The sequence below is a fragment of the Brassica rapa genome, chromosome A08 (genome assembly GCF_000309985.2).
Source record: "Brassica rapa cultivar Chiifu-401-42 chromosome A08, CAAS_Brap_v3.01, whole genome shotgun sequence".
NCBI lineage: Eukaryota > Viridiplantae > Streptophyta > Magnoliopsida > Brassicales > Brassicaceae > Brassica > Brassica rapa.
In genome coordinates this window covers 20,295,612-20,313,420 of record NC_024802.2, presented here as the reverse complement: position 1 = coordinate 20,313,420, position 17,809 = coordinate 20,295,612, and the positions used below count along the sequence as shown (strand labels likewise).

At 36.6% G+C, this 17,809-nt stretch overlaps 7 protein-coding genes across 11 annotated transcripts; 5 read left to right on the top strand and 2 right to left on the bottom strand.

Annotated features, from left to right (window-relative positions):
* The first annotated feature begins 611 nt into the window (after window positions 1-611).
* LOC103835987 (U-box domain-containing protein 35) lies at window positions 612-5,628 on the top strand. The gene is made up of 11 exons (XM_009112194.3): window positions 612-1,693; window positions 1,809-1,900; window positions 2,102-2,223; window positions 2,321-2,508; window positions 2,586-2,640; window positions 2,736-3,063; window positions 3,148-3,249; window positions 3,488-3,898; window positions 4,367-5,119; window positions 5,210-5,311; window positions 5,457-5,628. The coding sequence occupies exons 1-10, from the start codon at window positions 1,516-1,518 to the stop codon at window positions 5,285-5,287; spliced, it is 2,307 nt and encodes a 768-aa protein (XP_009110442.1). The 5' UTR covers window positions 612-1,515; the 3' UTR covers window positions 5,288-5,311; window positions 5,457-5,628.
* Window positions 5,629-5,876: 248 nt separating this feature from the next.
* LOC103835986 lies at window positions 5,877-7,276 on the top strand. The gene is made up of 3 exons (XM_009112193.3): window positions 5,877-6,197; window positions 6,275-6,425; window positions 6,522-7,276. The coding sequence occupies exons 1-3, from the start codon at window positions 5,925-5,927 to the stop codon at window positions 7,046-7,048; spliced, it is 951 nt and encodes a 316-aa protein (XP_009110441.1). The 5' UTR covers window positions 5,877-5,924; the 3' UTR covers window positions 7,049-7,276.
* Window positions 7,277-7,650: 374 nt separating this feature from the next.
* Window positions 7,651-8,301, top strand: LOC103836282 (the record flags this gene model as incomplete). The annotated part of the gene is made up of 1 exon (XM_009112525.3): window positions 7,651-8,301. A coding segment is annotated over one exon (468 nt), but the record flags the coding sequence as incomplete, so codon positions are not given.
* A 1,335-nt stretch (window positions 8,302-9,636) lies between these two features.
* Window positions 9,637-12,375, top strand: LOC103835984 (uncharacterized membrane protein At1g16860). Of its 2 annotated transcripts, none has more exons than XM_009112192.3 (5): window positions 9,637-9,958; window positions 10,306-11,166; window positions 11,265-11,420; window positions 11,503-11,714; window positions 11,796-12,375. In XM_009112192.3, the coding sequence occupies exons 2-5, from the start codon at window positions 10,315-10,317 to the stop codon at window positions 11,986-11,988; spliced, it is 1,413 nt and encodes a 470-aa protein (XP_009110440.1). In that variant the 5' UTR covers window positions 9,637-9,958; window positions 10,306-10,314; the 3' UTR covers window positions 11,989-12,375. The 2 variants fall into 2 exon arrangements, with proteins under 2 accessions (XP_009110440.1, XP_009110439.1); XM_009112191.3 differs by having other exon boundaries at window positions 9,639-9,958; window positions 10,256-11,166; window positions 11,796-12,371.
* LOC103835983 lies at window positions 12,069-13,627 on the bottom strand. The gene is made up of 3 exons (XM_033276803.1): window positions 13,216-13,627; window positions 12,965-13,137; window positions 12,069-12,811 (listed from the first exon to the last, which is right to left on the bottom strand). Exons 1-3 carry the CDS (start codon window positions 13,351-13,353, stop codon window positions 12,715-12,717), a joined length of 408 nt encoding a protein of 135 aa, XP_033132694.1. The 5' UTR covers window positions 13,354-13,627; the 3' UTR covers window positions 12,069-12,714.
* Window positions 13,628-13,872: 245 nt separating this feature from the next.
* On the top strand, window positions 13,873-15,878 carry LOC103835982 (ACT domain-containing protein ACR11). 2 transcript variants are annotated; one of them, XM_009112190.3, is made up of 10 exons: window positions 13,873-14,196; window positions 14,270-14,315; window positions 14,408-14,533; window positions 14,604-14,698; window positions 14,778-14,862; window positions 14,956-15,015; window positions 15,119-15,174; window positions 15,286-15,391; window positions 15,488-15,556; window positions 15,644-15,878. In XM_009112190.3, exons 1-10 carry the CDS (start codon window positions 14,039-14,041, stop codon window positions 15,704-15,706), a joined length of 864 nt encoding a protein of 287 aa, XP_009110438.1. In that variant the 5' UTR covers window positions 13,873-14,038; the 3' UTR covers window positions 15,707-15,878. The 2 variants fall into 2 exon arrangements, with proteins under 2 accessions (XP_009110438.1, XP_009110437.1); XM_009112189.3 differs by having other exon boundaries at window positions 14,270-14,318.
* A 33-nt stretch (window positions 15,879-15,911) lies between these two features.
* Window positions 15,912-17,783, bottom strand: LOC103835981 (ubiquitin-conjugating enzyme E2 36). 3 transcript variants are annotated; one of them, XM_009112188.3, is made up of 8 exons: window positions 17,577-17,782; window positions 17,434-17,461; window positions 17,236-17,322; window positions 16,993-17,051; window positions 16,622-16,663; window positions 16,438-16,511; window positions 16,224-16,321; window positions 15,912-16,125 (listed from the first exon to the last, which is right to left on the bottom strand). In XM_009112188.3, exons 1-8 carry the CDS (start codon window positions 17,610-17,612, stop codon window positions 16,088-16,090), a joined length of 462 nt encoding a protein of 153 aa, XP_009110436.1. In that variant the 5' UTR covers window positions 17,613-17,782; the 3' UTR covers window positions 15,912-16,087. The 3 variants fall into 3 exon arrangements, with proteins under 3 accessions (XP_009110436.1, XP_033132691.1, XP_033132693.1); XM_033276800.1 differs by having other exon boundaries at window positions 17,236-17,461; window positions 17,577-17,783; XM_033276802.1 differs by lacking the exon at window positions 17,434-17,461 and having other exon boundaries at window positions 17,577-17,732.
* Between the last annotated feature and the right edge of the window lie 26 nt (window positions 17,784-17,809).

Sequence of the window (17,809 nt, the reverse complement as noted above, 5' to 3'; positions counted from 1 at the left end):
TATTTTTCTTTTTAGACTTGGAAATATATCAAAGGAAAAAAATTAGAACAAAAAGTATTAAATTATGTCAGGAAGAAATTGGCTGGTGGAAGGCCTACTCACGCGCTCTTGGCCCTATAACCTTTTTTTTATTGTGCGAAAAAACCCAGAGATTTCGGTTTCACGCGCTAAACGCCTTTTGGATGCGCGTGGGTTTCTTATAATTTAGTTACTTAAACAGAGGAGCTTAGTGTAGTTTATGGTGAAAGTGTCAAATTCTGACTCAACAATTTCAGTTATGCTAAATACAATCCGAACATTTTAATTTATGGACTTAGTATAGTTTATATAATTTATAGTTTCTAATAATAATTCAAAAAATACTTTAATCTAGTGGTTAGTGCGTCCTTTTAAATGAATATCATAATGAGTATTAAAAAAAAAGAATATCAAAGCACGAGTTTGAATCCTCAAATGAACATATTTTTTATAAAAAATTTAGATCAAAACGATATTATTTTATTTTGTTAACAGTTGACTAACTTATATTAAAATCAGTGTAGATTTATACACGTTTTAAAATTTTTGAATAGTCTTTTTTAAATTATAATTGAATTAAAATCGTATTTAACACTGATTATTTGTTCGGGTTATATCTGGCATAAATGAAATTGTTCAGGTTAAAATTAGAACTTTTTTTGCAATTGTATGTGCACTGAAATGGATTCATATTATCATCTTAAGTTTTATTTTCTGAGGGAAAAAAGTTGATCAAAAAGAGAAACTAATATCAACTTCAGACAGATAAAAGAAAGCATTATAAGTTTATAACAGTCTAAAAGATTGAATGAGTGATCTCAGTGGTCCTTAGGTTCTTTTCAGTATTTCCTAAAAGACTTTTGAAAAATATTTTATTTTCTCTTTTTTGAAAAAAAATATTTTATTTTCTCTTTTTTGAAAAATATTTTTGTTCTAAAATATTTTCCAGAACAACCAAATAAAACATAAGAACTAATTATATAATGTTGTTGGAGTAGTACATTGAAACGATCTTTTAAGTTAGAAAATGTGTTTTGTGATGTAATAACTTCTTCATCACAAATACAAAAATAGTTATCTTCAAGAATCTACAAAAACTAAGACCACAATAGATGTTAATTATGAAGGGAAAAAAAAAGAGGTAAATATGTAATTTATGATATGTACATGTTATTTTATACCATAAGCTTTATAGTATCCACACATTCAAATCAAACAAATAATTATTGAAAAAAACAATGCTTAATTTGTGTGCTTTGTGTTTTAACTCTGAAATTAGATTTTCATCCCAAAATATAACCCTTCCTAAATATTATCCATCAGATAAGAAACAATGAAAATAGAAAACTTTCTCAACCCATTAAATTTTTTTTTTTTTTAGAAAAAAAACTTCCAAATATAACATTTACTAAACAAAAGTAGGAAAATATATCATTTGTGTTACTTTTTCCTTGCACGAAAAGAAAAAAAAAAAGAAGAAGAAGGAGAAAGACAACAATGTGGCTACCGAAAACAGATGCGACAACCAAAGGAACAAGAAGTGGTTCAGTTGCTATTGCAATAGACAACGACAAAACCAGCCAAAATGCTCTCAAATGGACAATGGAGAATCTTACTTCTCGTGGTCAAACTCTTGCTCTTATTCATGTCGTTCCCAAATCTCAATCTTCTTCAGGTTAATTTATCAACATTCTCACACACTAATGCTTTCAAGCCTTCATGTCTGATCAATGATTCTTGTGAAAAGTTCGAGTGATTTAGTAATTTTTCTGTTTGTCTGGACATTGCAGACATTGAAGAAGGAATAACTCATAAGCAGCAGATAGAGAAGGAAACAAAACATCTCTTTGTATCTTTCCACTGTTTTTGCAGCCGTAAGGAGGTAACCTATAACGAGTTAACCTAATGGTTAAAATTTTGAATTATCTAATAGAATTTCTCAAGGTCACAAAAGGTCTAACGGACCTAGAACCTCCTGATCATTAAAAACAATAATAACTATAGTAACAATTGAAATCAAAATCTTATTATTAGACAGATCAATTGATCTTGGAAGCTTTTTTTTTTTGCATTTGTTGTGCAGATTAATTGTCTGGACGTTGTGCTTGAAGATGTAGACAAAGTCAAAGCAATTGTCGAATACGTTACAGTTTCTGCGATTGAGAACTTAGTACTTGGTGCCCCATCAAGAAACAGCTTTATGAGGTAAATAAATTGATTAGGGTTTTAATTTATTTGTTGCGTGCAGCAGAAGATTAACCAAAACTAGTGTTTTCTTTTTCAAAATTTTGATCATCAACAGAAGATTCAAAACTGATTTACCAACGAGCGTATCAAAGGCAGCTCCAGACTTCTGCAATGTCTACGTCATTGCCAAAAGCAAAATCTCTTCCCTGCGTAGCTCCTCTCGTCCTGCTCCTTACCATCCATCAGTTCTCAGCGAATTTGACAATCACGAAACCACTGAGAACAAACACAAAACACGTGAAGGTTTCAATCTTGCTTGCGTCTCAAGTAACTCAACATACATTCTCTTAACTTGTTCATTTTTTTCTTGTTTTCAACAGCTACCACACCAGCATATTCTAGGGGAAGAAGATCAGTTGATTCAGATGGTCCAAGGTATTGATTGTCATGTTAGATTACTGTAAAAGTTTCTTTATGTGTAATTACTTAACAATTTTTCCAAATCTTTGTTTCTATTTTTGCATGTGTAGATCAGGGTTTGTGAAACCACCACAAGGACATATGAAACTGATGGGGGACTTCTCAGATTCAGAGTCAGAGTACTCATTCATAAATGCTTCACAACAAGGTTCTGACATCTCCTATATCAGCTCTGGGAGACCGAGTGTAGATCGGTCCTCTTTCACCTACGATCTACCAGACTCGGCAAGAACCTCAAGAATGTCAACAAGCTCAGAGCAGAGTATTGGGTCAAATAGGTTAGGAATCAAGTTTACGGATTTGGGTTTTCTCAATAACGCTTCTACTGCTTCTGAAGAGAGTGGAAGAACCTCTTGCTCCTACTCATCTCAAAGCTTGGTATACAAGTTACAATCATATTCACATTTGTTTTATTCGTTTTAGATCTTATTTAGTTTTCTGTTACATTTGTTTTGTTTGCAGGGTGATGTTGAAGCTCAAATGAGGAGACTGCGTTTAGAGCTAAAGCAAACCATGGATATGTATAGCTCAGCTTGCAGAGAAGCTTTAACCGCAAGGAACGAGGTTTTCAAATTTTCATTTTCCAATTTTTTTTCTTTCAATTTAAACAAATTAAACTTAAAACATTTATTATGAAAACATTCTTAAAATAAATTTTAAATTTTATTTTAAAACAAACTGATATTTTTATTCAAAATACTTTTACACCATAAATAAAAATAAAAAGTCAACTATAATTTTAAATGAGTCTAAACAGATTCAAATCTAATTAAAATCTAAACTGCTTTAAATTCTGTTTTAGGCGACAGAGCTGCAAAGGCTGAGGTCAGAAGAGGAAAGAAGAATGGAAGAACTAAAGATGACAGAGGAGACAGCAATGTCAATGGTGGAGAAGGAGAGAGCAAAGGCCAGAACAGCCACAGAAGCTGCTGAAGCTGCGCACAGGCTTGCGGAAGCAGAAGCAAAGAGAAGACTAAACGCAGAGATGAAGGTACTGAAAGAAAACGACTCTTTCCCACGACATAGCATCGTCAGGTACAGGAAATACTCTGTTCAAGAAATCGAAGAAGGAACTGGAAACTTCGCAGAGTCAAGAAAAGTTGGAGAAGGAGGGTATGGTCCTGTGTTTAGAGGTCATCTTGATCACACAAGTGTTGCTGTTAAGGTTTTGCGTCCTGACGCTGCTCAAGGAAGATCACAGTTTCACAAAGAGGTAAAATGAAATGATTTTAGATGCATTTATAGCTAACCCCATTGCAATCTCTCCATCAAAATATTTTTTTATATATACCTTCAATTAACATTAAATCATGTTTTATGGCAAAATTATCATATAATAAAAAAATCCTAAAATAACATTAATTAAAAGTTAAAAATACATTTGTATCTTATATTTGAGCTTGGATTGATTGATTTACGGTTTAGTATTAATGAAAGTGGAGGTGTGATTAGGATTTAGGAGTTCGAATAACTCATAGTGTTTTTTTGTTGAATTTAGTTGAGAATTTTGATCATGGATGTTATTTTTTGATAAACTTTCAAATGTGCTATTTCAAAAATTTCTCTTTAAAAAAATCTAGTTTACTTGTCTTACAAGAAATAGTTCAGGGTTTTTGTTTTTATTATGCTTAAAATTGTTGAATGACAAAGTTTGAAACTCCATGTGTGTTATGATACATAGGTTGAAGTACTAAGTTGCATAAGACATCCAAACATGGTCCTTCTCTTAGGAGCCTGTCCAGAATACGGTATCCTCGTCTACGAATACATGGCCAAAGGAAGCTTAGACGACCGCCTCTTCAGACGCGGAAACACTCCCGCCATATCATGGCAACTGCGTTTCAGAATCGCGGCCGAGATCGCCACAGGTCTCCTCTTCCTACACCAGACCAAACCAGAACCAATCGTCCACAGAGACTTGAAACCAGGAAACGTCCTCCTCGACCACAACTACGTCAGCAAGATCAGCGACGTGGGGCTCGCGAGACTCGTCCCCGCGGTAGCAGAGAACGTGACGCAGTGCAGAGCCACGTCAGCTGCGGGCACGTTTTGTTACATCGACCCTGAGTATCAACAAACAGGAATGTTGGGCGTGAAGTCTGATGTTTATTCGCTAGGGATCATGCTCTTGCAGCTTTTGACTGCGAAACAGCCGATGGGTTTGGCTTATTACGTGGAGCAAGCGGTTGAAGAAGGGAAGCTTAAAGACATGCTTGACCCTGCGGTACCGGATTGGCCATTGGAGGAAGCTATGTCTCTTGCTAAGTTGTCGTTACAATGTGCTGAGCTGAGAAGAAAAGATAGGCCTGATCTTGGTAAAGAAGTGATGCCTGTGCTTAATAGACTGAGAGAGATGGGTGAAGAGAGTCTTGAAAGTGTGTATTACGCTGGACATGGACCCATGTCACATTCTAGCCAAGTCTCTTATACATCGGTAAGAGTTTGTATTGACATTGAATCAGATTAGATATATATTATCTCTATGATTTTATTTTTTACTTTTTTTGTGTGTCGGGAGTTGCAGGAAGGTAGGAGTGCTCCTTATATATCGAATGCAGGTTCTTCTATATCGAATGAAGGATCTACAATGTCACACCCATAGGTTTGAGCACAGACAAGGAATCTGGTAAAAATATGACACTTTCTTGTTTCAAATCAAAGACAAATTTTTCTATAAAAACCGCAAAGTCTTGTTTTCTCGCTAAAACAGTAAAATCATGATCATGTTATCACTGGTATGATATATTCATGATTGAGATTTTGATCTGCAGGAGAAAAATATCAGTAGAAGAAAACCAAGAGCAATGTATATATTCAGGAAGAGAGTTGTTTGTTTGAGCTTGAAGAAAAGAGGTGTTTGGGAGAGCCAACAAAAAAAATTGAATTTCGATTAAGAAACAATGTATATATTGATAATTAAAAAAAACAATATGTATATATATATATACAGTAAATATGAATTTTCAACACATATTAATGTTGGATTAAATTAACATTTTAAGATTGACAATTGACGTGGGATCATACAACGTTGTCACGTCATTTTTGTTGTTAAGACAGTGAATCACATGTTGATTCGTTCGACACGTGCAAACAGTAACAAGGACGTGGGAACCTAGTAACGATGTCAAGTGTCATCACTTGAGACAAAAACTGTGTTTTGGTGTTTAAAAAGAGAAGTGTGTTTCTAAAGGTGAATTTAACTAACGTGTTGAGAGTCCCAGTTGAGAGGTACAAAGATGGGACAAGGTAAAGAAGTAAAGACGAGACCAGATCCTCAGGTTGAGATCCAAGAAAGAGGAGAAATATTCTTCTTTTATAGGCCAAAGGTTAACAAAGAAGAAGCTCACAGCGTGGACGATGTTCAAAGGTTATACATAGTCATGCGTCCAGAGTCCGGTGAGAATCCCGTTGAGGAGAAACAAGACCCTCTCTCTGGTAAAGAAGGTTCCGGTGACGAAGACGAGAATAACAGCTCAAAGAAAGGAGGTGAAGGAGGACACGGTGTTGAGGTAGAAGACCAAGAACACTACAGTATACGAGATATGATCATTCTCTTACTCATGATGATTTTTTTTTTCTTTTGTAGAAAGTGAACATCGAGAAACAGATTCTGTTACGATTCATAGTGATGGGTAAGAAAACTCTTCCCGATCCGAGCAAGAAGTCTCAACCTTTCTGGGGGTTCGTAGAAATGGTGACGAAGAAAGTTGAAGATGTAAAAGAAGCTCTTAAAGGAGGTAACGTTAAAAAAAATATTTGTTTTTGGGTGGATAACGTTAGAAAAATTATTTGTTTATTGTTTAAAGAAAAAAAAAACTTTATTTGTTTTGAAGAGGAATACCAGACGAAGACTCGAGGTCATAGACACAATCCTCCCGCAAGAGCTGTCGGAGAAGGAATATACAGAATTCTCCGACATAAACCTTATCCGACAAGAAAACACCATACACATCTTGTCTACAAACTCGAGTATCCATCGCCGACAGAAAAACACGAGCCACAAGAGTCGATGAACATTGAACCGGAAGGCTCTTTCTTGATCCAAGTGCGTAACCCGGAGCAAGGAAAAGGAGGGAGAGGTTCAGGGTTTAGAGGGCTGAAGAGGAAAAGAAAGGCCCAGTTTCCAGCCCATCTTCAGGCCCATTTGGGTCACACCCGGTTTGGAGCAGCCGACCCGCCAGATTTCTTGAATTATGAAGGGTGTGAGTTTTTACTGATATCGGCGTCTGATGATATAGAGAAAGAGTTAGGGGTGGAGTTGGAGTCTGGAGGTGAAGGCGATGAGTCCTCGTGCGATCTTGTGAAGACTTTTGGGGACGATGTGGATGCTATTCCTCTACTTCGCGGCACATGGGACTAACTGTGGTGGATGCTCACGTAAGAGCTAAAGTTAGATCATGGGTGATAGTTAGTAAATGGTAGCTAATGCCTAATGGCTCAGTATATACAAGTACGACTTTAGGTGGTTAACTTTTGGTTTGTAATATGGTCCTCTTGGTGTGGAGTTATGTAAATAGCTAATGCTTAAAGCATGGACGACTTTTTTGTTGTTGTTTTTTCTTGTAAAAATGGTAATGTGTTCTGTTCTCTTGGTGGTCTAAAGTGGTGTTAAATTTGTTTAGCATGTTTACTGCAAAATGCAAATGAAGAGTAACTTTTTTTTGGTAATTGTTGTGTGAATTTGGGTTGTGAATGTAAATGTCACTAGTTAGAAGTGCCTGGTATCACTAAATTGTAGACAATATCACAATTTATCAGAAGATGTAGGGAACTAAAACCATTAAACACAAGGAAAAAGGGTGTATTAGGCAAAATCATACTGTATTAGGCAAAATCATAGTATGATAATCACACTGCATCAGGTTAATCATTTATTAAGAAACATTATTTCACAATATTTTTGGGCCCAGGCCCATTTATAAGGTCCACAAAGGAAATATTACCCAAAGTTGATATAATTTTTTTCTATCTACTCTCTTACCGGCGACAGCGAACGCGAACGCGGCGGAGGAAACCAAATCAGAACAAAGCCAAACCGGAGCGAAGCAGAAACCCAAGAAACTCCCAACAGCAACGGAGCTAATCTCTCACTACCAGAAACGAGGCCTCGAACCAGCCGAAGCCTCGGTTAAAGTCGTCGAAGACTTACAAAACGCGCTCGTCCGCGTCGTTTCGTCCTCCAAGAACAACGCCTCCAGCAAGGACAAGCTTTTAACCGACGCGAGGAAAATCGACGCCGTCAACGGAAGGCTCGCCGTCGTGGACGCCAAGCTGGAGACGAAGCCTGGATACGTTGAGACTTTCGTGTTGGGTTTAGCTTCTGGTGCGGCACTTAACGGGATTAACGCCGTCTGGCCTCACGTTACCAGAGGCATTGGTCAGGTTTGGTCCGCCGTTAAGAGTGGGACAGATCCGTCATCGGCTTCTTAAAAATGTTAGAAAGGAATATCGGCGGATTCAGTTTTTCTACTGTTGTTTGAGTTTGTAGTTAAGAGTTAGTTTAAAGGTTTTAGCTTTCAGATCATTTGAGTTGAGACAGAACATCAGTTACGAAGAAATGTATGTAATGAAATTTTATACATTAATTTGTTCGCTTTAGGTGGTCTTGTGTGACTGATGAGACTTTAATTGTTCCCATCAGGAGTAGAATGAGTAGCTCTTACAGTGGATAACACCAAAATGCCAAATTCAAAGGTGGATCGGTCCGCATAAAACATTTTAATTTGATTAGATAAACTGCATTCTACAAAAGCATCAAGACTAGTAACCACGTTTTTTGTGGGTCATTCCTATCTATTTTTCTCTTATATTAATAGCCAGACTCAAAACTGCACTTTATATTTCCTACGTTATTTCGTAATTTAAATTATCTTTCTCTAATGTATATGTGTTTTCTCCTTCTTGATTCAATCATTATAAATGAGTTGCATTATTAGCTATTACGTGTCTTTCGCTAGTCAAGGTTTTCGCATAATGCATACTAATGAATGAAATCACATGTTCTTGAAAAAATGCTCATATAAAGAATAAATGCTGATTGAAAATAGGTGATGTAAACTATTGGATCGACAGAGCTTGATTTACGGGTAAATAGATTGACTAACCAGTCGATGTGACCAATCATTACTTTTTTCGAATTTTACTTTGCTTAAAAGAAAAACTTCCAATAATTAACAAAATCGGCAAAACAAAATTAGCAAAATCATTTAGACGTACGTACCAAAGAAAACGAAACATTAACAAATCCAGTTACCAAACTGATATTATTAGCATGTGCATATTAAACACACACACACACATGTAACTGAAATTGTGTTGAGAGATTCAGAAAAGAAAACACAACAGTTATATGAAAAATACTGCTGATTGCTGAACAAATTCAATACAGTTTGGAAATTATGTATATATTTAGTGAAAAATGCAAATTATTTAACATATTTGATCACTTACGGCCTCGAGAACGTTTGCTGCAGAATTGGTAAATATGTAGATTGATCTTATAGAAAAGAAAGACCAACTAACTTTACCAAGATTAGGTGGAAAGACGATTACATAGACATGTTACGTATTTATATCAAATGATTAAATCAAGTTTAATACTCTATCTATCTGTTCCAAAATATATATATATTTTTATCTTACCAAAAAAAAAAAATATATATTTTTAGTATTTTCGTACATATTAACAAAACACATTAAACTATTATAATAATAAATATATCGTTTTCTATAATTTTTAATTTCTAATAACTTTTAACCAATAGTAATTCAATAAAATTAATTATTTTTTTTGAAATTTATATTTTTTTTATAAAAAACACAAAAATACACTTTCGTGAAACAAACTAAAATTAATGAAAGATTAATGATAAAAACATATTTAAAAAAATGTCGACACTGAAAAACATTGTTTTCAAATTTAAATATTACAATTCCTAGAAAAAAAACAGACGAGTGTCCCTTCTTCTTCCTTAGCTCAGTTTGGTGGACAAATTAAAAAAAAATCTTAGCCCTTTTAGAGAGAGAAAACAAACAAGAGAGAGAGAAGACTGAGACAACTCATCAGCTGTTACAGCTCAGAGAGATAGAGAGCGAGAGATCGAGATCCACAACACGACGGAGAAGAGAGAGAGCTCACCGGATCTCATCAGCTTCTTCCTCAGTATCCCTTCCGTTTTCGTCTTCTTCTTCTACTGCCACTCCCAGAATAGCAACTAACTTTCTCGCCGTTGACTACATTTTCCCGAGAAACTCACACACACTCTCTCAGGTACGAATCAACTCCTTCGCGTCTCATCAATTCTCCTCGAATTCGATTTCTCTTGACTGATCGTTTTCTTCCAGCTGTATGTTAAAAAATGGCGATCTAGGTTTGTAGACAGTTAGGGATCTGAGTGGTCCAGTGATCATCTGATTTCTCATTAACTCTCTTGTGGCGGCTAGCTTGCTTTTTTCTCCTTTTTGTATTTTTCCATTGTTGTATTAGCTCATTGTTTTAGCCTGTCACGAATCTGACGCTCTGTTTTCGTTTTATTATAATGTTTTTAATGTGTTGTTGTTTCTGTAGGATTTGGAGTTCTTATTGACCAAACTTTACTCTGGTTTTCTCCTTTTAAGTAAAACGAAATGGGTTCGAGATACCCATCTCACCAGCTAGGCAACGGGCTGTTTGTGTCTGGTCGGCCTGAGCAGCCTAAAGAGAGGCCTCCAACGATGAGCTCAACAGCCATGCCTTACACGGGTGGAGATATCAAGAAATCTGGAGAGTTGGGGAAGATGTTTATTCCTACAGATGGGAGTAAGTCGAGGAAGTCTGGTCCCATCCCCGGCGCTCCTTCCAGGTCCGGCTCGTTCGCCGGGACTGCTCAGTCAGGTCCTGGTGCTGCCAACGCTACCGGTCGGATGTCTGGGTCTTTGGCCTCTTCTGGTGGTGGGTCTGTTTCCATGAAGAAAACTAACTCCGGACCTTTGTCCAAGCACGGAGAGCCTCTGAAGAAATCGTCTGGACCGCAGTCTGGTGGTGTGACGCGGCAGCATTCTGGTCCTATTCCTGTTCTTCCGGCTACGGGTCTGATAACCTCTGGGCCTTTGAACTCGTCTGGCGCTCCCAGGAAGGTTTCTGGTCCTTTGGACTCTTCTGGTTCGTTGAAGACGCATATGGCGTCTGTTGTTCACAACCAGGCGGTGACTACCCTTGGTCCGGAAGATGAGTTTTCCAGTTTGAAGAGCTTCCCGAAGTCTGTGTTGTGGCTGGTTGTTCTTATTTTTATAATGGGGTTCCTTGCCGGAGGCTTCATTCTTGGTGCAGTTCACAATCCGATGCTTCTTATCGTTGTTGCGGTCTTCTTTACAGTTGTTGCTGCGCTTTTTATTTGGAATAGTTTTTGGGGGAGACGTGGTATCACGGATTTTATTGCTCGTTATCCTGATGCTGACCTTAGAACTGCCAAAAATGGTCAATTCGTGAAGGTCACTGGGGTAAGTAGTTAGTTGAAGAATGACATTAGCTATTTGAATGCATTTTTAGACATGGTTTGCTATGTTTATGATCTTGGTTCACTTTCTATTATTTGAAGGTGGTTACCTGTGGTAATGTGCCGCTGGAGTCATCCTTTCAAAGAGTTCCCAGATGTGTGTACACATCCACATGTCTATATGAGTATCGCGGATGGGGTTCGAAGCCAGCCAATTCTTCACATCGTTGCTTCACATGGGGACTGAGATCATCAGAGGTTAGTGATTCCCCAATGTTATACTATCTGCCTCAATCCCATCAAAAGATATCCTTAATAAAGTTATACCATGATGTGGCAGAGACATGTGGTGGACTTTTACATATCAGATTTCCAATCTGGGCTAAGAGCCTTAGTCAAAACCGGAAATGGTGCAAAGGTAACACCTCTTGTAGATGATTCTGTTGTCATCGATTATAAGCACGGAAGTGAGAAAGCGTCTCCAGATTTTGTTCGGTGGTTAAGGCAGAAGAATCTATCAAGCGATGATCGAATAATGCGACTAAAAGAAGGGTAACAAACATATCTTTTTCATAAAACAAAGTATTAATAGAAGCTTCGATCATGAATCTCTCTGTTGGGTCTCAATATCAGGTATATAAAAGAAGGAAGCACAGTGAGTGTGATCGGAGTGGTGCAGAGAAATGATAATGTGTTAATGATAGTGCCATCATCTGAGCCAATTACAGCTGGTTGGCAGTGGAGTAGATGCACTTTCCCAACAAGCCTTGAAGGAATCGTATTGAGATGTGAAGACTCATCGAACGTTGATGCAATACCGGTTTAAGTCCATCATCATCAACAACATCAGAGTTCTCTGGTACCTCTGTTTGGTGGTGGTTGGTTGGTTGGTTTGCCGGTAGTATGTTTTTCTTTCTTTCATTATTTTCTTTTAAATTCATTTTTTTGTTCTCCAGAGTTATTGTGGTTAAGGTGATGGTGATGGGATGGCGATAGTAATGAGTGTGGTTTCATATTCCTAAGTTGAGCTAATTGTATTCTTCTTGTTTACATTCTGGTTTGTATATCTCTTTTAAGTAAATTCGTTTTCAGTAGGACTTGTGTACCAAAAGTGTCATCTTAGGTTCAAAAGCTTTCATTGTGTGAAAACCAAAACTCATTTGGTGTACTTGTGTAACTCAATTGTTTTATATTGATGTTATATGCTATGCTACTTCGTGTAGTTCAGCAAATAAATTATTTCGAGTTCCAATTTATGTCTGAAGTTCTGTTATTTCGACAACTTTTTCTTTTAATCATTTCGTTGTTTTACATCTTGTATATACAGTATTTTATTTTCTAATAATAGAAAGTTGCACAATTTTAATGTTGTGCATCTATGATGTAAATTTGTGATTAATTGGTCATGGAAATGAAAAACTGATTTTATTGAGAAGGAAATTTGAAATTTAGAGTGTTTTACAGACAACAAAAACGTAAACCTACAAACTCAAATAACAATAAAATCTTCCTTTTAAATCAGAAAGTTAATTAACTGAGAAGTTTATTTCCCCTAACCAACGCATCTCTGATCCATTTCCATTAGCCAAAGAAAATATCTTCTTCCAGTTTTCTTCAGAGAATACTTCACGCGCCTTACTAGTCTTTGCCTGCAACAAAAGCGGTTCATGACATCAGTATCCGCTTTAGGTCGGTCTATTGTCACTCAAGCAGATAAGCTTAACGATATGTAGAGCAGTACAGAGTTGAGTATTATTACTAGTTATCTCGTAAAGACGTAAGAACCGTTTCGTGTAACTCACCGAAGGTAGTAATAGCAAACAGCTTCTGCTTCATCTAAATTATAACGAGGGAATTTCTGACGAGCATCGGATGCAACATCTGGCAAGTCTTTACGTAGTTTCCCTACTGCCGTCGAATGTGAGAATGCACCCACCATCATATCATCATGCATCATGCTTCTGAAAGCATTCACCTGCCATATGAATTGTGTGAACTAGCTAGGAGTGTTCTGTTTGTTTGAGTTCAGATAGAAGCCAGAAGAGAAATTTACCGTTGTAAGTTCTCTGGCATGTATAGGTCGGCAAGAACGTGCATGGTGTTCCTCAAACTCACTGAATGTAAACCAATTGTTATACTGAAAGACAACAAGAAACGAGCAGCGTTTCGGAATGTGATCGTTTGGGATCATACTGGGGATGGAATGTTAGGCCCATTTCTTAGATTGATGATGACTAATAGCGATGTTTAGGAATATCGCTTAGCGCGTAAAACGCATAATTTACAAAATATATAAAATATAATATCTATAGTATATTCTTTTAAATATTACTTACTAATAATAAATTTTATACTATATTATTATTATGAAAAATTATAATATCAACCGAATATAATCGGTGCTATTTTGAAAGTTTAATTCCTAAGATCAACTTGTTTTAAAACACTAATTAATATTGACCGAATATAAATACTAAGTTACAAAAAGAAAAGAAAAGAATATAAATACTCACGTAAAGACAATCTTACAGATCAGACCAACATCATGCCACGTCAATAGAATTACGACCAATAAGGTAACTTTGTCGCATTCGAAATTAAAAATGGAAAATAAAAATAATTATTTTGGGTGGAGATTAATATAATTATTTCCTAAAGTGGAGAGATGGTTGGCGATCCAACGTTGAAGATAATAAAAGAAGGAAAGAAACAGACACTTTTGTTTCACTCATCTTTTTTTATCATCCTCTCATGGCGGATAACACGAGAACTGTCCAAATCCAAAGGCTTGTGTTCGCCTTCATCTTTTTCACTTCTCCTCTTTAGCGTTTTACTCATTCTTTCTTAATTTGCTTCGGATCCAATTCAAGTCAGCTATGGTGGCTATGGCCTCTGCTTCTGGTTCTGCTCTTCGCTTCACTGAACCTCCTAGCTCTCGCGCTATCAGACGCGAGTTTGGAGCTTTCTGTCTTGCTCCTCGGACAGTCACTTTCGGATTCGTCGATAAATCTATTACCAATCTCCACCGACTAAGGTTGTTTTGAGCTAATCTTTTCATCTCTCTCTTACTGATCCAACCAACTGATTCAGTTCTTTTTCTGTGTTAGGTTATCTAGTTTGAAGACTAGAGCATCTAATGCTACTGCTGTGGAGGAGGTAATGAACTGATCGGATTATTACACAAAGGATACTGAGAATACAAAAGTAGATTTTAAGTTTTGTTTTGTTTCTTGATTTTCTTGAAGAATGCAAATGCTGCTGATTCTGATAAAGTTCCAACACCGGTGGTCATAATCGACCAAGATTCTGACCCTGATGCTACCGTCGTTGAAGTTACATTCGGAGACCGTCTTGGAGCTCTACTTGACACTGTAATGAATGACTCTTCCTTCATTACTCACTTGCTTCTTCTTGGCTCTGATTAAAGTTTTTTTTCTCCAGATGAATGCGCTCAAGAACTTGGGTTTGAATGTGGTCAAGGCTAATGTCTACCTCGATTCTTCTGGCAAGCACAACAAGTTTGCCATTACTAAAGCGTATGTCTTTTTTTTAGATATAGTTAATGTTCAAAGAGAGAGTTGAGTTTAGAGTTGAATCTTGTTGCAACTGAAACAGGGATAGTGGAAGAAAAGTAGAAGATCCTGAGTTGCTGGAGGCCATCCGTCTCACTGTCATTAACAATATGCTTGAGTTTCATCCTGTATAACCAACCACTTGTTTCCTAATATGAAAGCTCTTATCTTTTGCATAATTTCTCAACTTACCTTTTTTCTGGTTGATTATTTTGGAACAGGAATCAAGTTCTCAGTTGGCAATGGGAGCAGCTTTTGGTGTTCTTCCACCAACTGAACTGGTAAAGAAGCCTTGAAGCTGCTTTGTTCTGTATTTTGGATTCGAAGTTATCCTCTAGATCATTTCCTTCTTTGTTAAGTATTTTGGATTGGGATGTTTGACAGGTTGATGTGGACATTGCAACACAAGTAAGCATTAAAGATGATGGACCAGACCGCAGGTAAAGATATAATCCCATACCTTTATATCTCATCTTGACTTATCTCAACTAAAAAATACTTTATGATGATCATTGATCCATAACTCTATTATTAATTGTTGAGAATTGCAGTTTACTATACATAGAAACAGCAGATAGGCCTGGGCTATTAGTTGAGCTGGTGAAGATCATTTCTGATATTAGCGTTGCCGTGGAATCTGGAGAATTCGACACCGAGGTACACTTAGTAACCCTGAGTTCCAAATTTTAAACCAAACTTTCCTTCTGCTCATGTTGCTCCTTATTGTATGTGAAACCAAACAAAACAAAACAGGGTTTGTTGGCTAAGGTAAAGTTCCACGTAAGCTACAGAAACAAAGCCCTTATCAAGCCTCTCCAGCAGGTAAAAAATATTCAGCAAAACCAGAGTACATTCTTTTTTAATCTTAATGCTGCAGTCTATTGATTAAAACAACATTCTTGATTGTAGGTTCTTGCTAATAGTCTGAGGTACTTCTTGAGGCGTCCGTCCACTGACGAGTCAAGTTTCTGAAATGTAATTTACCAAAAGATAAAGAAGTCACATTCCATATGACTGCCTATTACCACGTTTTTTTTTTACGTTTGACAAAAATAAGCTGCTTCCTTTTAGTGGCCTTTGCATACATCTGTAGTAGTAACATTCTCTATTTCAATCATTTTATCAAATTTACTTTCATTTACGACCTGTAAAATCTTATCTTTAACACGAACAAAGCTCAAGCAAATATGGGTAAACGAGTCTTAAATTCTTCTAGTTATACATATCCAGAGAGTGCAAATCTTTTTCCCTTGTTTTAAGAAAAAGGATTCAGATAAACTTTGAGGTAGAGTTATCACCATATATAATGTTATTTAAATGACAACATCATTCTCCTTTTTGCACTCCCCCCCATCAAGCGCCACTTGCATATAGACGAGTCCACTCCTTAGCTGCATATATGTTCACATTGATATGAGATTTACCAAATGAGAGAGGAGGAACAAAGATTTAAACAAACTTTTTGAGTTTTTAGATAATATTTAATCACCTGTCTCCACAGCTTCAGCTTCATTACTCTTCCAATGCTTAGCTATGTTCTCAGAAAGTGGATCATCCGGGTTTGGTGCACTTAGAAGAGCTTGAATACTTTTGTTAACATGGGCATTGGAGAATAAGAGAGTGTCAATGATTAATATTAGTTGCTATAATGTTCTTGGTTAAGTAGATAGAGAGAGAGAGAGAGAGTAATAGAATATTAATACCTCAAGAGCACAGTTCTTATTTGAAGCGCAGGACTCCATTTGTCTTTCAGTATGTCAAGGCAGATCCTTCCAAGCTATATACATAAATAAAAGCAATACAAAACATGTTTCGTAAGTATATATAAGCATGCGGTTGGATATTTATCTTGATGGAAAGAGAAAAAAATAAGATTCTACAACGAACCTTGTCAATGTTAGGATGGTATATCTTGGTGAGAAACCTAACCTGTATAAAAAATGATATCATCAATGAGACTTCCCAAACTCTACATCAATATAGAAACTTGGGTAACTTTTCTAATCTTATTAGCGAGCATGCATTTGAAGAAGTCATAGCAAACCACAGTCATCAATCTCTAAACCCACTCGGTATAAGACCAAAATATTATAATCTGTAATGACAAATCACCTTAATAACCACTTACAATGCGTTCAGTTAATATTGTTGGGTTACACTAACTTCATTAAAGTTACACCACAGAATGTAATGAATGGAGCCAGAACACGAGAAACATGAAATGAAAAAAGAGTAAAAAACTCACAAAAGTGACTTACTTTGGGAGCTGCCATAGGGTATTCTTCAGGCAAAAAGAGCTCCAACTTGAAAACTCCTCCTAGAAAATGAGAATGAAATAAAAATGATTTAGCACTGCACATTCTACAACACAGAGGAAGAAATAAAACAGTAAGTGATGAAATCAAGAGCAGCTCACAGAAACAAAGATACAGACACATTAGATTTCATTACTGACACATAACAAAAGGTAAAAGTAGAGTCTTGAAACCAAGTTAATTTACCTTCATAAGGAGACTGGGTAGGACCAAGAACCATAACATTGAAATAACGCATGTTTTCCTCTGACGGAGACGCACTTATCCCCGGAGCTGCCAAAAAGACACAACCTTTATTACTCAAAAACAAAAAAAAAAACAGAAAATTTCGAATATCGAAATCAACAATTTTGAGAATGAAACGATGAGCTTTTACGGTTTTACCAGGTTCACTAAGTAGACGTTGTGTTTCCTACCAAGATCGGATACACGAAACAAAAATCATAATAGATGATCAAATATCAAGCGAACGATGAGCTACAAACAGATTTAAAGAAGCTGAGAGACATCGAGATCGGAGAACGCACCTTGATGATTCTTCGCGGTAGATTGCTATTCGCCATTATCGAAGTCTATCGGATTCGATTGGTCTCGGACAATTTAGGGTTTTTGAGCTAAAGCTCAAGACGCACGGTGATTATCGACAACGCTTCGTCGTCTCTCTCTCGTCTCGTGCGTGTCCCTTTAATTCTTTTTTTTTTTTCATTTTGGGAGTATAAAATTACTTTAAATTTGCTTTAAAAAAAAGTCAACTTGTATA

Bases quoted from the DNA above. Each gene is read 5' to 3' on its own strand.
- LOC103835982 (XM_009112189.3), top strand. From the start codon at position 14,039: ATGGTGGCTATGGCCTCTGCTTCTGGTTCTGCTCTTCGCTTCACTGAA. The intron at 14,534-14,603 runs GTAATGAATGAC...TTTTTTCTCCAG, and splicing joins TTGGAGCTCTACTTGACACT to ATGAATGCGCTCAAGAACTT. The intron at 15,557-15,643 runs GTAAAAAATATT...TCTTGATTGTAG, and splicing joins TTATCAAGCCTCTCCAGCAG to GTTCTTGCTAATAGTCTGAG.
- LOC103835983 (XM_033276803.1), bottom strand. From the start codon at position 13,353: ATGATCCCAAACGATCACATTCCGAAACGCTGCTCGTTTCTTGTTGTC. The intron at 13,138-13,215 runs GTAAATTTCTCT...TTCATATGGCAG, and splicing joins ATGCCAGAGAACTTACAACG to GTGAATGCTTTCAGAAGCAT. The intron at 12,812-12,964 runs GTGAGTTACACG...CTTTTGTTGCAG, and splicing joins GTTTGCTATTACTACCTTCG to GCAAAGACTAGTAAGGCGCG.
- LOC103835986 (XM_009112193.3), top strand. From the start codon at position 5,925: ATGGGACAAGGTAAAGAAGTAAAGACGAGACCAGATCCTCAGGTTGAG. The intron at 6,198-6,274 runs GTAGAAGACCAA...TTTCTTTTGTAG, and splicing joins AAGGAGGACACGGTGTTGAG to AAAGTGAACATCGAGAAACA. The intron at 6,426-6,521 runs GTAACGTTAAAA...TTTGTTTTGAAG, and splicing joins AAAAGAAGCTCTTAAAGGAG to AGGAATACCAGACGAAGACT.
- LOC103835987 (XM_009112194.3), top strand. From the start codon at position 1,516: ATGTGGCTACCGAAAACAGATGCGACAACCAAAGGAACAAGAAGTGGT. The intron at 1,901-2,101 runs GTAACCTATAAC...TTTGTTGTGCAG, and splicing joins GTTTTTGCAGCCGTAAGGAG to ATTAATTGTCTGGACGTTGT. The intron at 3,899-4,366 runs GTAAAATGAAAT...TATGATACATAG, and splicing joins GATCACAGTTTCACAAAGAG to GTTGAAGTACTAAGTTGCAT.
- LOC103835981 (XM_033276800.1), bottom strand. From the start codon at position 17,612: ATGGCGAATAGCAATCTACCGCGAAGAATCATCAAG. The intron at 16,512-16,621 runs GTTCGTTGTAGA...TTATGTATATAG, and splicing joins ACCATCCTAACATTGACAAG to CTTGGAAGGATCTGCCTTGA. The intron at 16,322-16,437 runs GTATTAATATTC...TGTTAACAAAAG, and splicing joins ATAAGAACTGTGCTCTTGAG to TATTCAAGCTCTTCTAAGTG.
- LOC103835984 (XM_009112192.3), top strand. From the start codon at position 10,315: ATGGGTTCGAGATACCCATCTCACCAGCTAGGCAACGGGCTGTTTGTG. The intron at 11,167-11,264 runs GTAAGTAGTTAG...TATTATTTGAAG, and splicing joins AATTCGTGAAGGTCACTGGG to GTGGTTACCTGTGGTAATGT. The intron at 11,421-11,502 runs GTTAGTGATTCC...ATGATGTGGCAG, and splicing joins GGGGACTGAGATCATCAGAG to AGACATGTGGTGGACTTTTA.